Genomic DNA, 20,727 nt, shown 5'->3' with positions numbered 1-20,727 from the left:
TATTTTATCATTTTTAATTAGTTATGGTCATAAAATCCCCATACCCAATAGAAACATGACATACACCCACTATTCTTGAAAATACCTGTAACCTTCTAATTAATTACCCACTAATTACCAAAATTTTACATTTTAACCCCCCCCCCCCAACCGAAAATTCTGCCATGATTACATATATATTTTGTGTAGATTTTAGTAAAGGTGATCTTAACTCTCATTGGCCAAAAATCTTATGAATGATGACACTAGGTTCTAGGTTGCTTATAGTTCCAAGGAAACTCATCATCACCATAACACCCACACTCCAACCCCCTCTATCCCCTTATTTTCGGCTCTCCCTCCCCCCCCCCCATAACCGAAATCATCATCATCTCTCATACTCTCATCTTCTTCACTACAAGTCTCCTTTCCAAGCTTGAAGATCACCCATAGTAGTTACAAGTTGAAGGACTCTCAAGGAAGCTTTGTTCAAGCCTCTAGCACTACCATTTCTCCATCATCCTTGCCCTAAGATTTTCACCCTAGCCTTGTGCTAGTAGTAAGTCCCTTCACACCATTGTTTAATCTTGTTCTTGGTCATGATATTTAGTAGGATGATGATAATCAAGTGACACATGAAAATGAACACTAAAAAGTTGAACGTGAAATTCTGCATAAAAACCCTACATAAAAAGTTTGTGTGAAGTTGAAATCTGGGTGGTTTAGGGTTGATTAAAGCATGATTGAGGTTTGAACATTAAATCATCAATAAACCATGGTTAGGACCTTTGTTAATGCGTTTTTAGTAACTTCTACAATGTAAACAGCTTGCTGAGTTGTATTTCCAGCCAACTTCAACAGGCTGTAACTGGACCGTTTTAAATCGAAAAACTGATTTTCTGAAGCCTAAAATGTGTATTTTGGAATAACCGAACAAATGGCACTGGAATCGTAATTTTTAGAGGTCATTTACTATTTTTAAAGGACTGTTTTTGGACAGCAGCTCAAGCTGCATTTTTACTACAGAAAAAGTGTTTCGTATTTAAAGTCATAACTTGAAACCTGAGTAGAATCGACTCATGGAATTTTTACAGTAGTTGGTCACCGTTGTGAAGATGATCCTCCAACTGGAATTTCGTCAATCGTACTTACGGTTAATTTTTAGTGAATTATTCCGTAAACTACAATCTGAAAGCAACAAATCTGATTGCAGTCAGTAAAACGATTTTCTATAAAATATTAGTGACAAACTGAACCCTGATATTTTTACATAATAAATTTTGGAACATATAGGACCTCTTGTAAAAATTTGAGAATTTTTGGAAAAGGAGAACTATTTTATAAAAATCCTCGAAAACAGTCCGGTTTTGAGTAATGAAGCTGAAATAAAGTAAGTAACGTTTTGTATGTCTATATGTCGGTTTGATCATTGAAAATGAACTACGGGATGTATGTAAAGGAAAATGATATGCTAGACACCTCTATTTACAAAGGAGACTATGGCGAAATTTTCCGAAAATCCGAACACTTAGTAAAATATTCGAGAAAAATAAATACGAAATAGTTGTCTAACTATTTTTCTAAGAACGATTAAAATAATTATTATTATAATACCTAAGTAACGTAACTCAAAACACTAAACTCTAAGCCAAGGCACGGCCCGTTCGTCTAATAGACATTAGTACGTTGTAGGTTGTCGTGTAGCGGACAGAGTTAAGATTCGAGTCAAGACGCACTACGGTGAGTTCATGACCCCCTATTCCTTTACTGTTTTCGGTTTTATACTTCGGGGGTGGAATACATGCTTACAATTTATTTCAGACGTTTTATACATGGTATTGTTAGCTTAAGGAGGGTTTTTATTACGCGATCAAGTGAGTGGTGGGCATGACACTTAAGGCCATTAATCCTCATTGTAGGACCACGGGACATGAGTGATAGATCTATTTGGGTGTAGCGAGCCCACACCCATGAGGCCGGGGGCCCATAGTGGTGACTATGTCTTCATACCGGAGACAAATTTGCTAGGTTTGAGTCTTCCTGCATCATTCACATATACTATTGGATTTGCAACCCAATGGTGATCAGTTTTTCCTTATTGCTACATACCAGGGAGTATTTTATTTACAGACATACCAAACGGTTTTATATACACAGACTTACACATGAACTCGCTCAACTTTTTGTTGACTTTTTAAACTACATGTATTTCAGGGAATTAATTTGGATCTGGAAAGTGATGCATGTTAGCTGCGTACTAAATAAGGATGTCATCCGGAGTCGTAGGTTTGGGAAGTGTAACTCCTTTCTGGACGAGTTGCATGTCTCAAATCCTCGTGTTGTTGGTGGTCTTTTGTCGAGTCTTATGAACTTATTTTAAACAAGTAATGTTTTGTAAGCCATTTTGTGGTTGAGACAATAAGTTATGCATTTTTAACTATTCTAATGGATTAACATCATATATATTTTTATCATATAGCATGTTGTGATTGTTGCTATGGTATTAAGAAGTCACACCAAATAAACCCACGCTTCCGCAAAAGCCAGGGTGTGACATTCTTTAACCATTTACTAAAACTCACTAATCTGATAGAAGCGCATGAATGAGTTATGAATTCGCATGTATGAGTTAATCATTACCAAAAGTACCTAATCTTATAAATCGCATGCTTCAGACAAAAAACATTTATAAAATCGTATGTATCATTTATAAATTCGCATGTACAAGCTAACAACTACCAAAACTACATAATGATATAAAATCGCATGCATTAGACAAACAAAACTTATAAAATCGCATGCCTTAAACAAAAAAACCTTAACAAACAAAGCTAATCATATGAAATCGCATATGTCACTCAAAACCCTTACAAAACCGTCTATAATATCGCATATGTATCAGATAACCACTTCCAAAACTAACTAATCATACAAAACCTTATAAAAAACCATACCAGACAAAAACCCTAACGAAATTGTAGTTAACAACAATACGTAATCTTATAAAACCATAGGTTTTAGACAAAAACATTACTAAACAAAGCTAACTATACAAAATCGCATATGTCATTCAAAACCAATGTAAACCCCATTATAAAATCACATATGACATTCAATACCTGGATTCATCTTCTTTGACTGTGGTATCTCGTTGTTGGCCTTGCTCCGTTTCTCAAAACTTATCAATCTTCGTTGAATCGCACCGGTAGGTAGAACGGAACTTGGGGGAAGAAGATGCAGGGTTTTGAATTTGGGTTTACGGTATGATTGTGAGTATTCTTTGCTGATTATCAGGGGTTTTGATTTCGCAATGGACGATTTTAACCTTGTATATATATTTTAATTTGATTGATTTAATGACGGAAATTAGTTAAGCACGGGGTTTAAATGAGATGATCTGGCGGTTGTGGTTATAACATGTACATAATGTACGATTAGGCCTATTGTACGATAACCGTCCTCTTATTATGTATGCATAGATGTGAAGTTGTTTATATACACACACAGGAACACCCATGTAATTAATTCTCTATATATAGCTATATTCCAAATGTTGATAAGAATATTAATTAAAAAGTATCAAATTAAACGGCCGACTCAGTTACACAACCGGTTCCAAGTTCCAAACCATTGACCAAACCTTTTTATCGCCAAATCCGCCCTATATGAAACTCAAGCAACACAGACTGCCAACTCGCTTCGATGTGAACATTTCAATTTACCAACACATACTAAAAATATTAACACACGCGCGCACATATGTGTGTTCATGAATGGATCAAAATAAGGGAAAGCATGTGACATGAAAATTAGCCAATACCTTAATTCACTTAAAAAAAAGTATGGAACCATAAATTCTATGTCAAGAGAAACAAAAGAAGAAAAAAAAGATTATAAGTTTACAAGTACATCAAGTAGAGTACAACTTCCTGAACTGTTTCTTATTTTCAGGTAAACACTATTCTTCATCACTATCATTGGTAAAAACCGACGCGATAGGTGTTTTTGCCTTCTTTGCAACAAACTTGCTAGAACTCTGTGAAAAATAGTCAAAAACATAACGGTTACCTATCATACAAAGATAACGATTACAAATTGATATAAAACATGATTTTCATTTCTCATTTATCTTTTGAATTTAGATAGAAAAATGTTTTTATTTGATAACAATTACGAATTGATATAAAACGGGTAAGCCCACGACCATGTCAAGTCGACTCAAAACAACGTGTTTAAGCTAAACGTGATGGCGAGTTCAATCTGAAAACAGTATGAAGTCCCAAACCCATGAATTATGTGTCATGTCAAAAATTCACATCCCTAATTTGACAACATCTAATTTGGGGTTTGATAGTTTAGAGTTGTTAAGTACCTTGGATGCACCGACTTTTGAAGAAAATACAAATTTCAACGCCTTCCTTTGATCTTGATCTACAAGAACAGTAGCATTCTTCACAGGTTGATTACTTTTTTCAGAATCTTCTTGTTGTTGCTGCTGCTGCTGTTGTTGCTGCTGTTGTTGTTTATGGGCATCAGCCCTATATGACCCGGTACAAAAAATATTTAATTGGATAGGTATACGTGGTGACCGATTAAACGATAACATTAAAGAATGTAATTAATGGAATATTATGTGTAAAAGAAGCATACATCTGAGCAAACTTGGCCATCTCCCTCTCCTGACGCAGTTGTTCACGTTTTTGCCTTTCATCACGACTGCTGCTTCCATGCATTTCTTTCATTTCTTTAAAACGCTGTGTAAGAAAAACCAATTTAATTACAAGTTTACAACAATTATAGAGGCTCGGGTCAAGTTGACCAAAAATACATTTTGTCTAAAAATGTGAACTTTTACGTATAATTATTACTGTATCCAAAATAATTGTAAAAATTATATCCGAACAATAACCTAACCTTTTGAATTAAATGACTTCGGAGGTTTTATTCATTAAAGATGCACTTTAGGCGTATTCTAATCTACCTGTTTCCCTTTTTGCACTTTCTTATATGTGACCCGTTAGAGATAAACGTTTAACCCTATGCAGTTAATATCGCACATTATTGGTCCCCATGTAAAATACCAGTGTCAAATATCCGTCAGAATATCGGTACCGATACTATCTAATATCGGCGATATTTTACCATATTTGACCAATATATCACTGATTTTCCCGATATCAGTACCTTTCTTCTTAGTTCTACCATTCGTCTTTCTTCTTATTGTTGCTATTAGTGTTTTAAGTCTTAATTATTAATTGTTAGTGTTTTAAGTCTTAATCAGTTCCTACTTGCTACAATTGTTAGTGTTTTGCAAGTTGCAAAAGGTAGGAGAGTATATATATAAGTTCTGCATGATATTATAATTACCGATATCCCACCGCGGAAAACTATAATTTAAATATTGGTCCTTGACGGATATCCATTTTTTACCGAATTAACTGCATAGGCTTAACCCAAACAAACAAATTTACAAGTGAATGGGCAAAAACTGTGGCCTATAGATTTGGCAATGCAAATTATAACACTGAAAAGAAAATCTTGAATCGAGCAAGACTTGACATTACCTTTCTATGATTGTGATCATATGAGCTAAGGTGACCTTCAAATTCAACCGCTAACTTGTACTGCTTGTCGCAAAGCTCACAATAGAAACTTTTCCGTATTTCCTTGACCTCGGATTGAATTCTATGCTCTCGATCCGCCATAACCTGAATTTTCATAATGTGCAGGAAGGGGGCAGAAGAAGAAGAAGAAGCCACCAGGTAATAAAAACTGCATTTCATTCCGCATCAAAAGACATGCATATATGCTATATGCTGCCTTCTGTTATTAGATATATGTAGGTTTCAGAAAGACTCGTTAACCTTAAATTCGTACCTAAGGTTTGAATTTATTTATTTTTTTACTATCGAGTTGGAGTGAAAATACATACCTCCCGTTTCTTTGCGATTTCTTCCGTTTCCTCGAGTTCGATGTCGAGTTTCCTCCTCTGAATGTTTTCTTCTGCGGTAAAGAAATCATCTTGCTCTTGTTTCCCTAACCCTAACTTTGAATCTCTTATTCCAGACTTGATGGGCTCGGTTATTCCTAATAAATCATGATATCAACAAATAAGATTCAAGAACCTCTTTATCTCAGTTATTCCAGTTTTCAAGGACAACCCTAACAGGTTGTACGTTTATTTTATTCTTTCTTTTATTATACTTTCCAAAAACGAAAACTCGAAAAGTACACTAAGCTACCCATAGTTGTCAATAGCGGCTATAGCGACCGCTATAGCGCGCTATGTAGCGAGACGACCAAGTGTCACTATCTAGGTCATAGCGACCAATAGCGTGAATAGCGACAGTTAGTTTTTTTTTTTTTTTTTGATGTGAATAGCAATTAGATATAGCTATAAAATAGCTGGACTCATAGGTTTTTGTTAAATATACATGTAAAATAGCATATATACCAAGGTATTTTGATATAATATACATATAAAAATTTTCAAAATTCTTTTTCTAGTGTATCGCTATTTATAAAATAGCGGTCGCTATTTGTTGCTATTCGCTATGTAGCATATAGGCCCCTTGTCGCTATTTGTCGCTATTCGCTATTAACCATAGTTGTTAAAAGCCATCGCCTCTTGCGCCTAGGCCCATTTTTCAGGCGAGGCGAGGCAGTTGCGCCTTAAGTCGAGGAAATTGCGCTTTAATTCTCCAGGTGATGGTTAAGGTGCACATTCCGGCGAGATTCCTAGATTCCGGAGAGTTTCCGGACAAATTTTCTAAATTCCGGCAGGATTCTAGCCAGATCCGTACTTTTATCTAACGAAAACTACTTTTCTACACTAATACACTAATATTTTAGAACCTTTGGTACTAAATAAATGATATAAAGTGTTATATAATAGATTTTGTTTATTTTATTTAAAGAATCATATTCTTTTTCTAACACAATATATTTTTAATTTTTTTTCATTATGCGCTTTATTTTTCTCAGGCTCTTGCTTTTTTTGCGCTTTGCGCCTAGGCCCCAAGCGAGACCTATGCGCCTTGAATGCGCCTAACGCCTTTAATAACTATGCTATTAACAACTATGAAGCTACCCTTTTCTAGTTATTTTATAGGCCAAGTAATAACAAAAGTCGATTTTTGAATCCTATACTATTCCCGAGACCCACTTCATACACTAAGCTACCCTATTTCTAGTATCTACTTCCACTATTATACCATCATTATACTTAAGACCATATCTAATTGCAAGCGTATTTGTAGTGAAGTTATGTGCATACCTTGCTCATTCTTCCCAAGACCTTTCCCTTTCCATCCCATCTTTTGAAGAAGTCGAAAACCGACATTGGACGATGTTAATTGTGTGTCTAATGATGCCTGTTCAACATTATCAAGATCGACGTTTTCTACTGGCCTATGATTAATAGGTAGGCGAAATTCTTCAGCGAACTCCTCAAGAACAGAAGCCTCATCTTCCTGCACCACTTACAAAGCAAAAACCACCAGATCAACACACTGATTTAATAGTGTTACGTCTATATAAACAAATAAGCATAAACAAACAATAAGAACTTGTAGAATTAATTATGACCTCGTCTGCTTTGTATTGCCTTTTTTGTATGTACTGTCTGCCATTGTACCTTCTGTTATCCATTTCAATACAGTCTCAATACTTCAAGCTGTCAGTAACAAAGTATCAGATTAGCGGCCTATTTTGATAACACTATAAGGTAAAACACAAACAAATCTGAAGATCTTGAATCCTTGATAACATCAAACAGGAAATAACCAGACATTATCTGTTCAAAGAATTCATGAAGCAATTAATGATATAATTAATAATACTCATAAATCTTAGATTACTTGGCTCGAATGCTCAATAAGCAGTAAACAAATACAAAGACTAATTTAGCATTTGAAATGCATATGTCGAAAAATTTAAAACCTTATTAAATGAAACCAGAGACACTGTAACAACCCAAATCTTGAAAACACTAAAACAAATAATTTATTTTAAGTCATTAATTGCAAATTTGTTTTTGTGAATTTATATATAAGAAAATATAATATTGTTATTTTGAGGAAATTAAAATTTATTTCTTACCAAGATAAAACTTGCTTCAAAAGTTTATTTTGCTAAATACTTTAAAAAGGGAACAGAAATGTTATATTTGGTTATTAAAACCCTTGAAGGTTGAGGGTCTGTTTAAAAGAGTTTCGCAAGTAAAGGGGGGCAAATGAAACATTTTAAAAACCATCATTTTTTATTTCCTTTCCTGGTCACGATTACCAGCCAAGAATTAATCACCCAAATCAATCACGAGCAACTTGCCAAACTACTTGTAATCTACTGCCGTAATTCACGAGATCCGTATAAACGCTAACATACTGATTATTCTTTCCATAGTTATTAAAGGCGTGAGCGCACTCAAGGTGATTTGTTGAGCCCGGGGCCTAGGCGAGAAGCGCAAAAAAACCGTGGGCCCAAAAAAAAGCGCAAGTAACATAATTATATAAAAATATATCTTAAAACCTATGTTGTCAAAAGCGCAAAAAGCGCGCGCCTAGGCGCAGCGAGGCGCACCTATAGCGCCTGGTGGCAGCCTAGACGCAAAAATGGGTTTTTATGAAAAAAACGGCCTGAGGCGCAAAAAGGCGCGCATAAAACGGTCTGAGGCGCAGGCGCGCAGCGCTTAAGCAGAAAAAAAAAACGAAACTAAGCTTGTGTAAAAACTGGCCACACGCGGGCCCAGGTTTTTCGAAGCTGCATTCGTGTCCGCAGGTGCGGGCACGCATGAGTTCAACCAAATTGCATTCGTGTCCGCAGGTCCGAGCGAGGCCGATGCGCCTCGCCTGCGCCTTGCGTCTTTGACAACATAGCTTAAAACAAAACCAAAGTACCAAATTCATCATATAAAAGCAAAACACGCAAAACATTAATCCAAAAAACGAAAGTTTCAAATCCAAATATTCAAAACAACCAAAAAAACCAAAGTAGCAAAGTCTTAAAACATTCAACCATCGATGTTGAGATCCAGTGATTGCGTATGTTTGATGAGAGTTTGAAAGGTCTCTTATAGATAGAGGCTGAAATACAAATCTTTAAAAATAATAATAATAATTACTTACCCTCCATGCGCATTAAATGACTCAGAACCCGAAGCGGCGTTTTCCCGCCCTGAGCCTTATTTGCGCCTAGGCGCGCCTGGGCGCTCGCTTTAATAACTATGATTCTTTCCATATCATTTTTCAATCCTCGACCAAAATTAGTTCTATAAATATACATGGAGAGTAATATTATTAATTTATATACCTACAAGATATATTATTATTATTTTCAATACATAATATATTGTACATTTGTGTTTTTATGTACGTTAGGTTTCAGGCTGTTCGGGAAAATTTGGACAGAGGAATCGGGGCATTTAAAGATCAAGAGTTTATTTAAAGATCAAGAGTTTTAAAAGAGTAATCGCACACTGTTTTTTTTTAAATTGTAATATTTTAGTGTTTGAACATCAATGAAGATTAACGCATTGAATTCTGATTTACTGTACAGGTGACACGTCAGCCCTAGCACGGGCGAGGTGTTACAGACACTATGAGGAAAGAATTCCGCTTGATCTAATAAACACGAGCATGCTAACTTCCTATCCATTTGACCAATGTACAGTGTCGATGCGAGTAACTGGTCAAATCACAGTCAACTGGTTAATTGGCCAAAGTTTGTTACTCGACTGTAGGTATAATTCCTATTATTCCAAATTCCAATTACTAAACCTTATTTTCAACTTACTTTAATCCAATATTCATGCCAATCTACCCTCAACTTCTTCAAACTCTTAATTTCCTTATGCTTTTAAGTATTTTAAACCTGATTTCACAAACTCAAACTCAATAACACAAACTAAAATTTCAAAGATGTCAATCAACCGTAGGTATAAACGTATAGTTACAATCACTAAAGCTTTTTTTTTTAACTTACGTTTATCCATCTACCTTCGTCTTCTCTAAAATATTAACTTTCTTAACCTTAGAATGAATTTTAGACCGAATTTCATAAACTCAAACTAAATAACACAAACAAAAATTTCAAAGATTTTAATCAAAAGTATAGTTCTAATTACTAAAGCTTTTTTTAACTTACTTTAATCCATAATTCATACCATTCTACCCTTTCTTAACCTTATAAAGCTATTAATTGTATTTTTAATCGAATTCCATAAACTCAAACTCAATAACACAAACTTAAAGTTCAAAGATGTTAATCAACTATTGGCATAGTTCTAATTACTAAAGCTTTCTTTTAACTTACTTCTCTTCAAGCTCTCAATTTTCTTAAGCTTTTAAGTATTTTTAACCTAATTTCGTAAATAAACTCAATAACACAAACTAAAACTTCAAACATCTAGAAACCAAAACCCTAATTGTTACTAAAATCAATCCCTAAAACAAAAATCAAAAGTATGTTTCCAATTTCTCAACTTAGAAACAGAAATCTGCAGATTAATTGAACGAATTCACCTCAGAAAACTAATCGTATAAAACTGATATGAAGTTCAACTAGAAACTAGGGTTTTTAGTGTGTAAAAACACGATTTCTGATCTGAATTTGTACCTGGAATCGATATGAGCTGGAGCAACAGATTACAGGTCAATCGGAAGCAATGTTTGCAGTGAGATTTTGATTGAGAGAGAGTTTATCTGGAATCGTCGATTGGGATTTGGAAGAACAGAGAAGTGATATTATTTTAATCATCATCCAGATTTAGGGGCTTTGACTTTATATTAGGGTTTTCGATTCAGGTCAAGATAGGATAGACATGTCATAAGTTTTAGTATTTTACTAATATTTTGACCCCTTCCGTTAAGGTAAGTCCACCCGTGATCATCATTGTAATGTTACGGTGGTGACATTAATATGGTGATTACGGGTGGACTTACCTTAAGGGAATGGGTAAACTCCGTTACCGTTTATTGCTCTGGCGGTAGTGTAAATTTTAGAAAAATTTGACCTTTTTGCGATTTCGATACCGTTTTTTTATAAAACGTTACTGCTACGAAGATTTTCTAGATCCGCCACTGTTGGTGACTGTGCGTGACGTGACACATATTTGAATTTGTTACACACGTCATGTTCATGACATTAACATGGTTAGGCATAGATTAAAAAAAAAAGTAGAATGTCTTGCACGTTGCGGTGTAAATTTGTAAAAGTAATTTAAACAAAAGAATTAAAATGTTGGAAAAGACAAAGTGTGAAATTATTAAGTAGAAAAAAATGAGGCACAAAGTTGTTAGTTACCAAAAGTTAGGTGTACACTAGAAGATAACCTGCGCGTTGCGGCGGATCGTGAATTTCATAAGGGGTCACATTGTTTCACGCACATGGAATGCACAACAACTGAGAAAATGATACATGTAATACACAACCTTTGTAAGCGATGGCCTAGCGTCTGACAAGTTTATTAATACAAGTGTTGCTTACATTATTTTACTTGTCATTTCCTATATGTTAATTTAAGCATGTTCAACTTTAGTTCGCGCAAAAACAGCAACGTAAATTACGAGCTCATGAACTGGCTAATCTTCAAGACTATCGCGATCATAGCGCGGAGTCGGATTACATTGCTCACACATGAGCCACACTTACACTTATTCGCGCTACCTAGACAAAAGTTTCTAACACAATGCAATAATTGTAATGTAATAATTGTTCAACAAAAGAAGTTACTTTTCATTAACATGCACGCAACTCATACATTAAAAGTTCATCCTAAGGTAAGTTAACTAGATACAAGGTAAAAACGCCTTCTTCGAAGAAAACAAACTATGTGATACTCGTATCGCGCCTCCATCATCTTCAGATTCCTCATCATCAATCTCTTCGACATCAGGAATCTCGAATATGGCTTTCAACCGCGCGACATAGTCGTCATGCTGCAAGGCTTCGAAAACCAAATCCATGATCGGCAGAGCTAGGGTATTATACCTTTCTTGGGCTTGAGTGAACACCTTTTCTACCTTTGCGCTTGTTGAACAACGAATGTTATATCATTTCACCTTCAACGTTTCCCGAACGTGCATCGCACACTCAGTGTATCCCTCGCGGTGACCCATGTGGTGCGTTGCAACTGTAAGCGTCGCCACAGTCTGGTCAAGTTCGACTGAGTTCAACATTGCGTTTGCGACCTGTTGTATAATTAAAGAGTCAATTTACGTGATAGTAGAATATTGATGGGCTAAAAGTAGTTTAATAAAAATGACCTAAATTATTGTAACGCCTCACTTTTTGTAACTTTTCTTATTTAGATAGTTTGTCTTGTATTTCTATTTATGGAAACTTGTATCCTCTTTGTATTCATCTTTTATTTCCAATCATTGTAATCCGAGACTTGAATCATAATAAAAGCTTGATCTTTTTTATACATCTTGTTATACATAATTCGTAAATACTTGTTATACATTCATCATATGTGCATACCTGATACAATTATGCACAAACCCATACTTGTTTATACATGCAAAATTCATTTATTCATACATTACAGTTATGCATTGCACTTACATGCTTAAACTTGACAAAACGCGTGAATCCACAAATTTGAATCTTCGTGCAAAAAGGAACAACCCTTTCGCACGAGAGGACCCTGTCACCCGAAACTTTTTGTCGTTCCATACTCCACCTGACCCTATAAATACGAACCCACAACTTCATTTATCACCTTCTACAACTCCGAAATTCTCTCTCACTTACTGAACTCGGACTTTCCAACTGAACATTTTCCAGAACCATCCTAAGTGAGTTTACAACTTGTTGGTCCCATTGGTGGATCTTCCTGTTCGTAAACGTAGTTGAATCGTAAATGATCACTTTGCGGAATCCAGATAATCACATAGTAGATATGCAAAGACAAAGTTCTTCCTTGAATCACCGTCTGAGATTCTATTAATACTGACGTGAAAGTGTACAAGAACCGAAAGAACTCAGACTAACACAAAATGTTTCTAGCTTTGAAATTGTCAAAGGTGCAAAAGTTATAAACAAGTTGATCGAACAGCTATTTATAGGCAAGGTCAGATTATGAGAGTGCTGGCCGATTGGCTGGGCTAGCCGATCGGCTGACCATGCTAACCGATCGAACAGCCTAGTCGATCGGTTGGGTTGTCCGATCGGCTGGGCTAGCCGATCGGCTGGCAGCTTAGCACTTAACATAAACTACGCCGTAACCTGACTTGCTTTACATACAAAAACATATACAACTATACAAAATACGACTACATGCTGACGGAAGCTACAGACGTTATTGCACCAACAGACTCCCCCTCGGATGTAGCTGTAGTTCCTTCCAGCATAGTCTTCATTTTCTCCTGTTGCGTCTTCTTTCACGAGCTTTTTGCCTTCTCTGTTCAGCTCTTTCTTCTAACATTCTCTTTCTTTTATGCCTTCCCTCGGTTAACCACCAATTTCTATACACTGGATCTCCATCACGCTTCCTATCCCACTTTGGAATCTTGTTTTCTTCTTATTCAATCGGCGTTTGATCAGTAGGCGGCACATAACCAAGTTTTCTTTTCCCCAACTCTGCAGCTCTTTTAGCTATCTCTTTCGATCTTTGACTTCGCTTGTAAACTTTTAAGAACTCATCAATTTCAAGATCTCTCCATTTCGTCTTCCAATTTCTTCCTGAATTGATCTCTTTCGCGAAGCAAACATCTACTACTCCTTGATATTGCATAGCTATCTCTTTGTCTTTCTTATCATAGACTATCTTGTTGACAAACAAACAGTCTATGTCTTTCTTTGAACAGTTGACCAGCCACATAGGATCCAAGATACTTATTCTTCGAGCTTCTCCGGTGGACTTGTCATACAAAGAAATAACTGCTTCAGCTGTAGAGGGATTGTATAGCCAGGCTTGAAATAGATCGTAGAAATCTTGTTCAATGGCTCTGAGCGGCATATTCTTTAAACATCTAGGAGGCTTTACATCCAATGTAATGTCTTTTTCTCCGTTCTCCAGGTAAGTAACAATTTGTTTTGGATACTGTGGCTTCCAATCTGGATAATTATTCTTTGCTTGCAACTTGATGTAATTCCACAGATCCTGATCACGCTCTCGTACTTCTGGACCGTAGTAAAACTGTTTGATGTTCTTCGTTACCACCAATTCGTCTACGTCCCACCAGGGTAAAGTAGCAATATCAGATGAAAATTCAAAGTATTGAACACCCTGCTCCCGTCTTATAGCGTAAACTTTCAAATCTTCCAGATAACCCCAAGACAGGATATCTCCCCAAGAAAGATCTTTGTTATGTGTAAAGAATTGAAGAGCCCTGAGAGTCTTTCTTTCCTTGGGCATATTCTTGAACCATCTTTTTCTTTCTTCTGCTGTAATCTCTCTAGGAACTGGTTCAGGAATATCTTCAGTAGAAATCCTTTCTTCAATCTTTCTCCTTAACTCATCTTCATTTTTATCTTGAAACATTTCAGCAAACGTAGGAAATGAAGCATCTTCCCCTTCATAATGAAAATCTACCCCATCTTCCTCAGAATCAGACGCACTTTCAATAATCACGTCGTCATAATGATCAGCTTCATGAGGGTATCTAGGCTCAAAATCCTTTGCAGGTGACAGAGGAATTTCATCTTCAATATCAAATTTGAATTTACCATATTCTAGACCCAATTCCTCTAACATTTCAGCCCGTGTTCTTCTAACCTCTACCCCTCCTTGTTGTTTAGCAGATAAGTAAATGACAGTAGGATTAGAAAGAAGTACCTGATCAACAGGTTGCTTTCCAGATAATGATGCTTCGTTTTGAATGTCATCCTCCTGTTCATTGATTTCATTGTTCATCAACTCATTTACCTTTTCTTGAACAACAAGATCATTGATTAACAAAACTGAAGCACCCTGATCATTGTCGTTATCGTCGTTGTCATCTTTATCAGACTTGTCATCAGATTTATCATCGATCTTATCATCATCCTCCTCTTCTTCATCTCCGAATAATTCATCATCAGAATCATCATCATCAACTATCTCACCTCTAGCTATCCTTCCCTTCTTTTTCAAATCAAGAAATCTTAACAACTTGGCCACTTCTTTCGCATTGTATGGCACAGGGTAAGCATTACCAACTAATACAAATTGGTTTGTTCTCCATTCAAGCAATAGTACTTCTCTTGCTCTTCTTCTTCTTTGAATAACTTCAACTCTCCGAAGAACATTTTCAACAATAAGAGGCTCAATAGGCTCACCAACAATCAAGTATTCTGGTTCATGAGGCTCTTCAGCTTCAACCATCTCTTGATCATTATCTACTATTTCAATCATTTCTTGATCGTCATCAACAATTTCTTGTTCTTGTACTTCAACCACTTCAACCATATCAACATCAGGTTGTGAAGAAGAACCACCAACATCTGGTTGACTCGAAGACCCATCAATTACTTCAACTTCTTCAACTATACCTTTGTTCTTTTGGTTTGCTTCTTCAGCCATTTGACGTTCATGTTCCATTCTTCTTTCGTTAGCTTTTATCACATCAATTTCATCAAAAGCAGCATGAATGTTCATTTTCAAATGACTTTCAACCACAGCAACCAGCATTTGAAGTTGTTGATCTTTCATTACTTTATCAGCTTTCATAGCCTCCATCTCTAACTTCATTGCCTTCATCTCATTAGAAGAAGCTTCACTCATCTCGCTGAGAAGTTGATTCAAGGTTTGGTTCACATTCTCTAGTTCCTTTATCTTGGCATTCAAGGTAGATATCTCATGTATCAACAAATCAAACACTTTAGAATTATCATCGACATCATCCTTCATTTTGTTCATTCTTTTCTCCTTTTCTACCAAAGCTGCAACGATTTTATTATGAGCTTCCATCAAATCATCAACTTGACTTTTCAGAATATTGCGTTCCATTTCTGCTTTTGCTTTCTCTTTCTCCAGTACTTTGACCTTCTGAATTAGTTCTTTGACTGCTTGATCATTGAACATATCACTGACACCTTCTAGTAGATCATCTGAGAAAATCCCAGTAGCAGTACCAAGATCATCAAAATCAAAGTTGAAATCTGTATCTCTTTGACGTGAAGACTCAGGAATCTCTTGTTGAACATGAAAAGGACTACCTGGTTTGAATCCTGTAATCTCGACATAATCATCATCATCTGTCTTCTTTTCTGTTTCAATAACTGAAACTTCTTTCGTTTTCATCTCAGGTTCTTTAGGAATTTCAGCAATTGGAGTCTTTTCTTTCTCAACTTGTTGTTTCTTTCCCTCTTTTTCTTTTTGAGACTCAGCTCCCGATTTCTTAGCCCTGACATTTCTTGGAATAGTTCCGGCTGGAGCTGCTTTTCTTTTCTTTTCTTTCTTTGTCTCTTAGATTTCTCTGGATTATATGGAGAATCCTCTTCATCTGATCCCTTTTGTTTCTTTGATGGCTTTTTCTTCAATTATGCTTTTCCTCTACCAAGTGTTTCAGGAATCAGTTCATAATCAGATTGAGTTGCTTCAGAATCTTCATCACTAGAACTATTCTGAGCTTCTATTTCTGGATCAACTCTTGACTCTTTTTCAACACGAGCAGTTGTTTCTTGCGCTTGTTGAGCAGCAATCTCTTCATTCTTTTTCAATAAACTTTCCAATGATTGCTTTAGCAGCTCAGTACCTTGCTCAATCACCACAGATGGTTCCACTACAGTCTCATCAACCAACTTGTGCTGTGGCTCTCCAGAAGACCCTACAAAACAAACATAGACAACAAGATTAGAAACATTTTAAAGCATGTGATCTAAGTGTCTTAATGCTCCCCCTTTCACTATACCCTTTTCTACATCTTTCAGAATAACAACCGCAGGGGACGACTTAGGTGTTCTTTTACGCTTTCCATCTCTGACGCACCACCACCTAGTCTTCTTCTCTACCATTTCGCTCATCTTTGTATCTTCATTATCTGAGTCACTATTGTTATGCCTCCACTTATCATTCTCAGGAGCAACATACTCCTTGTATTTTATTCTGCATATCATCTGTTTGGTTTTCTCATCTTTATCTTTGGTAATTCTACCAATTGTGACCTTGTTTACAACACTCAATTCCATCACATCCTCACTGTCCTTAGGAAGATCTTTGATTTTGTCATTCAATATCATCATGATGAATCTGGGATGCATGATGTATTTATCTCCTTCAGCTTGACAGTTTTCCTTCATATACTCAAAGATCACTTGAGAGATGTTTTATTTTCTGTTCAATGCAGACTTGTAACTATATTCATAATATAGTCAAACACCTCATCATAAGCTCCTTTTCAGTGAGATAAAGAATGTACCAAGCAATGCATCAAGTATCGATATGCTTTTGAGAAACATCTTTTGTACATCTTTCCGTTTATGTGTCTGGTGAAACCCATTCTGCACCATAAACCTTTTACAAGACGTTCTGACATAATCGTTGGATCATTATCAGAATCTTGTAAATCAGGTACTCTTCTCACATCTACAACTCCAAACTCAATTCCAACATCTATATCTTTTCCATTCTCGTCCTTCTTTCTTAACACAACATGAATCATCTTATCTGCTTCATCATACCTTGCTGTATTCCAGAATGATCTAACATGTGATTCATAAACCACAGTTCTATCTGATATAGCTTTCGCAATTCTGCTCTCTCTAAAAAATGTTGCCATTTTTTCTACCACAGAACCTGTTGTCGACTCAACATTGATTGTACAAGGTACATTGTGACCCTTGTCTGTATCCTTACCACGTCCCTGCAAAATATTCAGTATAAATCATTTGACCAAGTATAGAGACATAAGGATGACAAAGTTTTGAAAATTTTTCTAACACTTGAAATTTTCTATGTCATAACACTGAGAATCGAATGGCCTGTTCGATCGAGGAACATTTGTTATTCGATCGGTTAGAAATGAATAGAGTGACAATGGCTGTTCGATCGAGGAACATTTGTTATTCGATCGGTTAGAAATGAATAGAGTGACAATGGCTGTTCGATCGGTTAGCAATTTGCTGTTCGATCGAACTCTTACATGTTATGTGAATTTTGAAAGAATGCTTGCTGTTCGATCGGCTGATCTAGCCGATCAGCTAGCAACTAATGATAACGAAATTTTTTCAAATGATGCCCGATCGGCTAGCAAATGCTCTTCGATCGGTTGACAAACTTATGCACAGAAATCTAGGTGAAAGATGGATGTTATCCTTCCAAACAAGTAATGTTACTCGATCGGCTAGCAGGTTGCTGTTCGATCGGCTAGCAAGATGCTGTTCTTCGATCGGCTAGCAGGTTGCTGTTCGATCGGCTAGCAGTTTCTATTCGATCGGCTGGACTAGCCGATCAGCTAGCAATGCAATTTGATCAACTGTCATTCATCAAAATATTCTAACACCTAGGTTTCATAGCATTCACTTGGCACAAATTTCAAGGCATTAACATATACACTATCCTATGCATCAATACAAGTACATGTACATTTTTGCTGTTCGATCGGCTGGTCTAGCCGATCGGCTAGCAACTGACACTTGAAACGGCTAGGAACACACTATCAGATGTTTCAAAATTTTATCCTCAAAAGTACAAATTAAGCACAGATCTAGAATCCTAATGTTGTCGAGATCAAAACCTTATGCTTTTCTTTGTCTAAAACATCCTACAAGGTGTCTAATTTCTCAAAATAAGTGCCGACTGCCGAACGTCTATGAATTCAGATCTAACAAGTTTTATCATGATTTTTCAAAAATTGAAACGGTAAACTTGAAGATCTGGTCATTGCGATCAAAACCATATAATAAAAATTCATTACTTCTTCCTAAATCTCCCTAAATCTAAGAAATAAGGTCCGACAGGTTATGAACATGATGAACATTGAAGAACAAGATCAATTTCAAAGATTTGAAAATGAAATATGTACCTATGCCATTGAATATGATGAGCAAACCAACAAATCAATGAAATGATGCAAGGAGAATCAAATAATTTAGTGAAAAATAGTGAATCGGCTGAGAGAGCTCCTGTTCGATCGAAGTGAGTAAACGTTTGAATGAAGCAAGAACTCCTATTTATAGGATGACTTTGGAACGACTAGGCCATTCGATCGGCTGGTCTAGCCGATCGGCTAGCCTGTTCGACCCAAAGCACTTTGACTTTTCAAACCGATTTGACTTTTTGAACTTTTTCACATTATCTGACCTTTTTCACATTATCAGTGTTCAAGAAATCCACTTAAGTATCTAGGTCCAAATTAATGACCCTAGGTACTTAATTTGTCTACCAAGTTCAACTTAATGCCCTTGGTTGACTCGAAGCAAAAACACACTGATGATTTGTTCAACATTTTTCTGAAAATTTCAAGTTTCAATTTAATGAACTTGCATTTTGACTTTTTATGTTCTCTGATTGTATCAAGATTAGCTCCCAACCCGTCTTTCAGCTCAGAACAACTTCCTGCATCTGCATCTGACTGCGAATCTGAAGATTAACTTTCCCTTTTGGTTTGTCGAAAAATAAAAAAGAAATGTAAAATCTTTTTGGATTTTTTAAATGCAGATTCTAAACTAGAATATCAGAAACTGAAACACAGAATGTAATGAAAGTAATCTATTTACAAACATATTTTTGGTGAGCGTGTCAGGGAATCATATCAGTTTATCAGACAAGTTATCAGTACCGTTAAGCTTTAATTCATACTCAGATTTAAACATTTCACAAAGATAGATTCTAAATTCTCAACACAATTTTCAATATATTCCGAATACGATTTAGATGTTTTAAGAACTTAGCTCATTCATGTGTCCCACCTCTTGAATATACTCCCGTATCCAGAATCTCAAACTTCAGATTTACAGGTGATTGTACTATAATGATGTCTGTACATAATTTAGGGAATGCGAGGACTGAGGGATCTCAGGTCGATACTTCCGTATGCGCAGAGAGATATCAGTTTCGACTTTGCAGTATGTCCCCTTTAGAGGATCTTTTAGCTACAACAGATGATTATCAATTTTATTGTCTAATCAACTGAGGGCTATAATGCTATGTTTCAAGCATTTTAGGCAAAGCATTATCCAAGGACTATGTCAGAACTTCCGTTCAGCAGAAGTCCCGGAATAATACCCCAGACATCATCTAGTAGAAAAACCTATTATATCAGAATATGAAACCTTTCAAACGAGATTTCAGGGGTTACCTATATATCCAAGTAGTGTTCCCCACAAATTTTGCAAGTTTGAATTTTTAGGTTTATATCCCGAATAAATCTACTAAATGTGTGAAAATTTATCAACATATCATCAGTAAAACTGTTTAACTCTTTATACGTTACAAATCTTTAGCATACGATAACTGTCAAACCGATGTACTATCATTTTCCCTTTTTACACAAGCTCTTTTTCATATTTTATTGTTTTTGGATTTTGAAATTTTATCATGTTTTTGGCTTTTTGATTTTTTTTTAGTGTTTTTGGATTTTCTAAAAGTATATACAAATATACCTATCCCCCCCTAAAGACCAAAACATGTAAAAAATCGACAAACCATTGCAGATTGTTTATCAACATCATCTACAGTGGTATCCTCATCAACGCCATTGATTCCACCCGACACCGATAAGAGCATCATACCATTTAGTTTTAAAAGATATTTAAAACGTGTTCTATCAAATGCTTTGGTATGAAGATCGACTTTTTGCTCGTCAGTGTGGATTTTCTCAATTC

At 35.9% G+C, this 20,727-nt stretch overlaps 1 protein-coding gene across 1 annotated transcript; it reads right to left on the bottom strand.

The window, feature by feature from the left end:
* Positions 1–3,777: 3,777 nt before the first annotated feature.
* On the bottom strand, positions 3,778–10,754 carry LOC110877779 (G patch domain-containing protein 8). The gene is made up of 8 exons (XM_022125982.2): positions 10,594–10,754; positions 7,567–7,654; positions 7,256–7,451; positions 5,912–6,066; positions 5,544–5,687; positions 4,630–4,733; positions 4,352–4,517; positions 3,778–4,015 (listed from the first exon to the last, which is right to left on the bottom strand). Exons 2-8 carry the CDS (start codon positions 7,627–7,629, stop codon positions 3,938–3,940), a joined length of 906 nt encoding a protein of 301 aa, XP_021981674.1. The 5' UTR covers positions 7,630–7,654; positions 10,594–10,754; the 3' UTR covers positions 3,778–3,937.
* Between the last annotated feature and the right edge of the window lie 9,973 nt (positions 10,755–20,727).

The sequence above is a fragment of the Helianthus annuus genome, chromosome 9 (assembly GCF_002127325.2).
Source record: "Helianthus annuus cultivar XRQ/B chromosome 9, HanXRQr2.0-SUNRISE, whole genome shotgun sequence".
Taxonomy (NCBI): domain Eukaryota; kingdom Viridiplantae; phylum Streptophyta; class Magnoliopsida; order Asterales; family Asteraceae; genus Helianthus; species Helianthus annuus.
Note: the sequence above shows the minus strand (reverse complement) of the source record. Positions and strands in the feature narration are given on the sequence as shown.

Excerpts from the sequence above, each read along its gene's own strand:
- LOC110877779 (XM_022125982.2), bottom strand. The coding sequence starts at position 7,629 with ATGGATAACAGAAGGTACAATGGCAGACAGTACATACAAAAAAGGCAA. Across the intron at positions 7,452-7,566 it reads GGCAATACAAAGCAGACGAG|GAAGATGAGGCTTCTGTTCT; the intron begins GTCATAATTAAT and ends TAAGTGGTGCAG. Across the intron at positions 4,016-4,351 it reads CAAAAGTCGGTGCATCCAAG|AGTTCTAGCAAGTTTGTTGC; the intron begins GTACTTAACAAC and ends TATTTTTCACAG.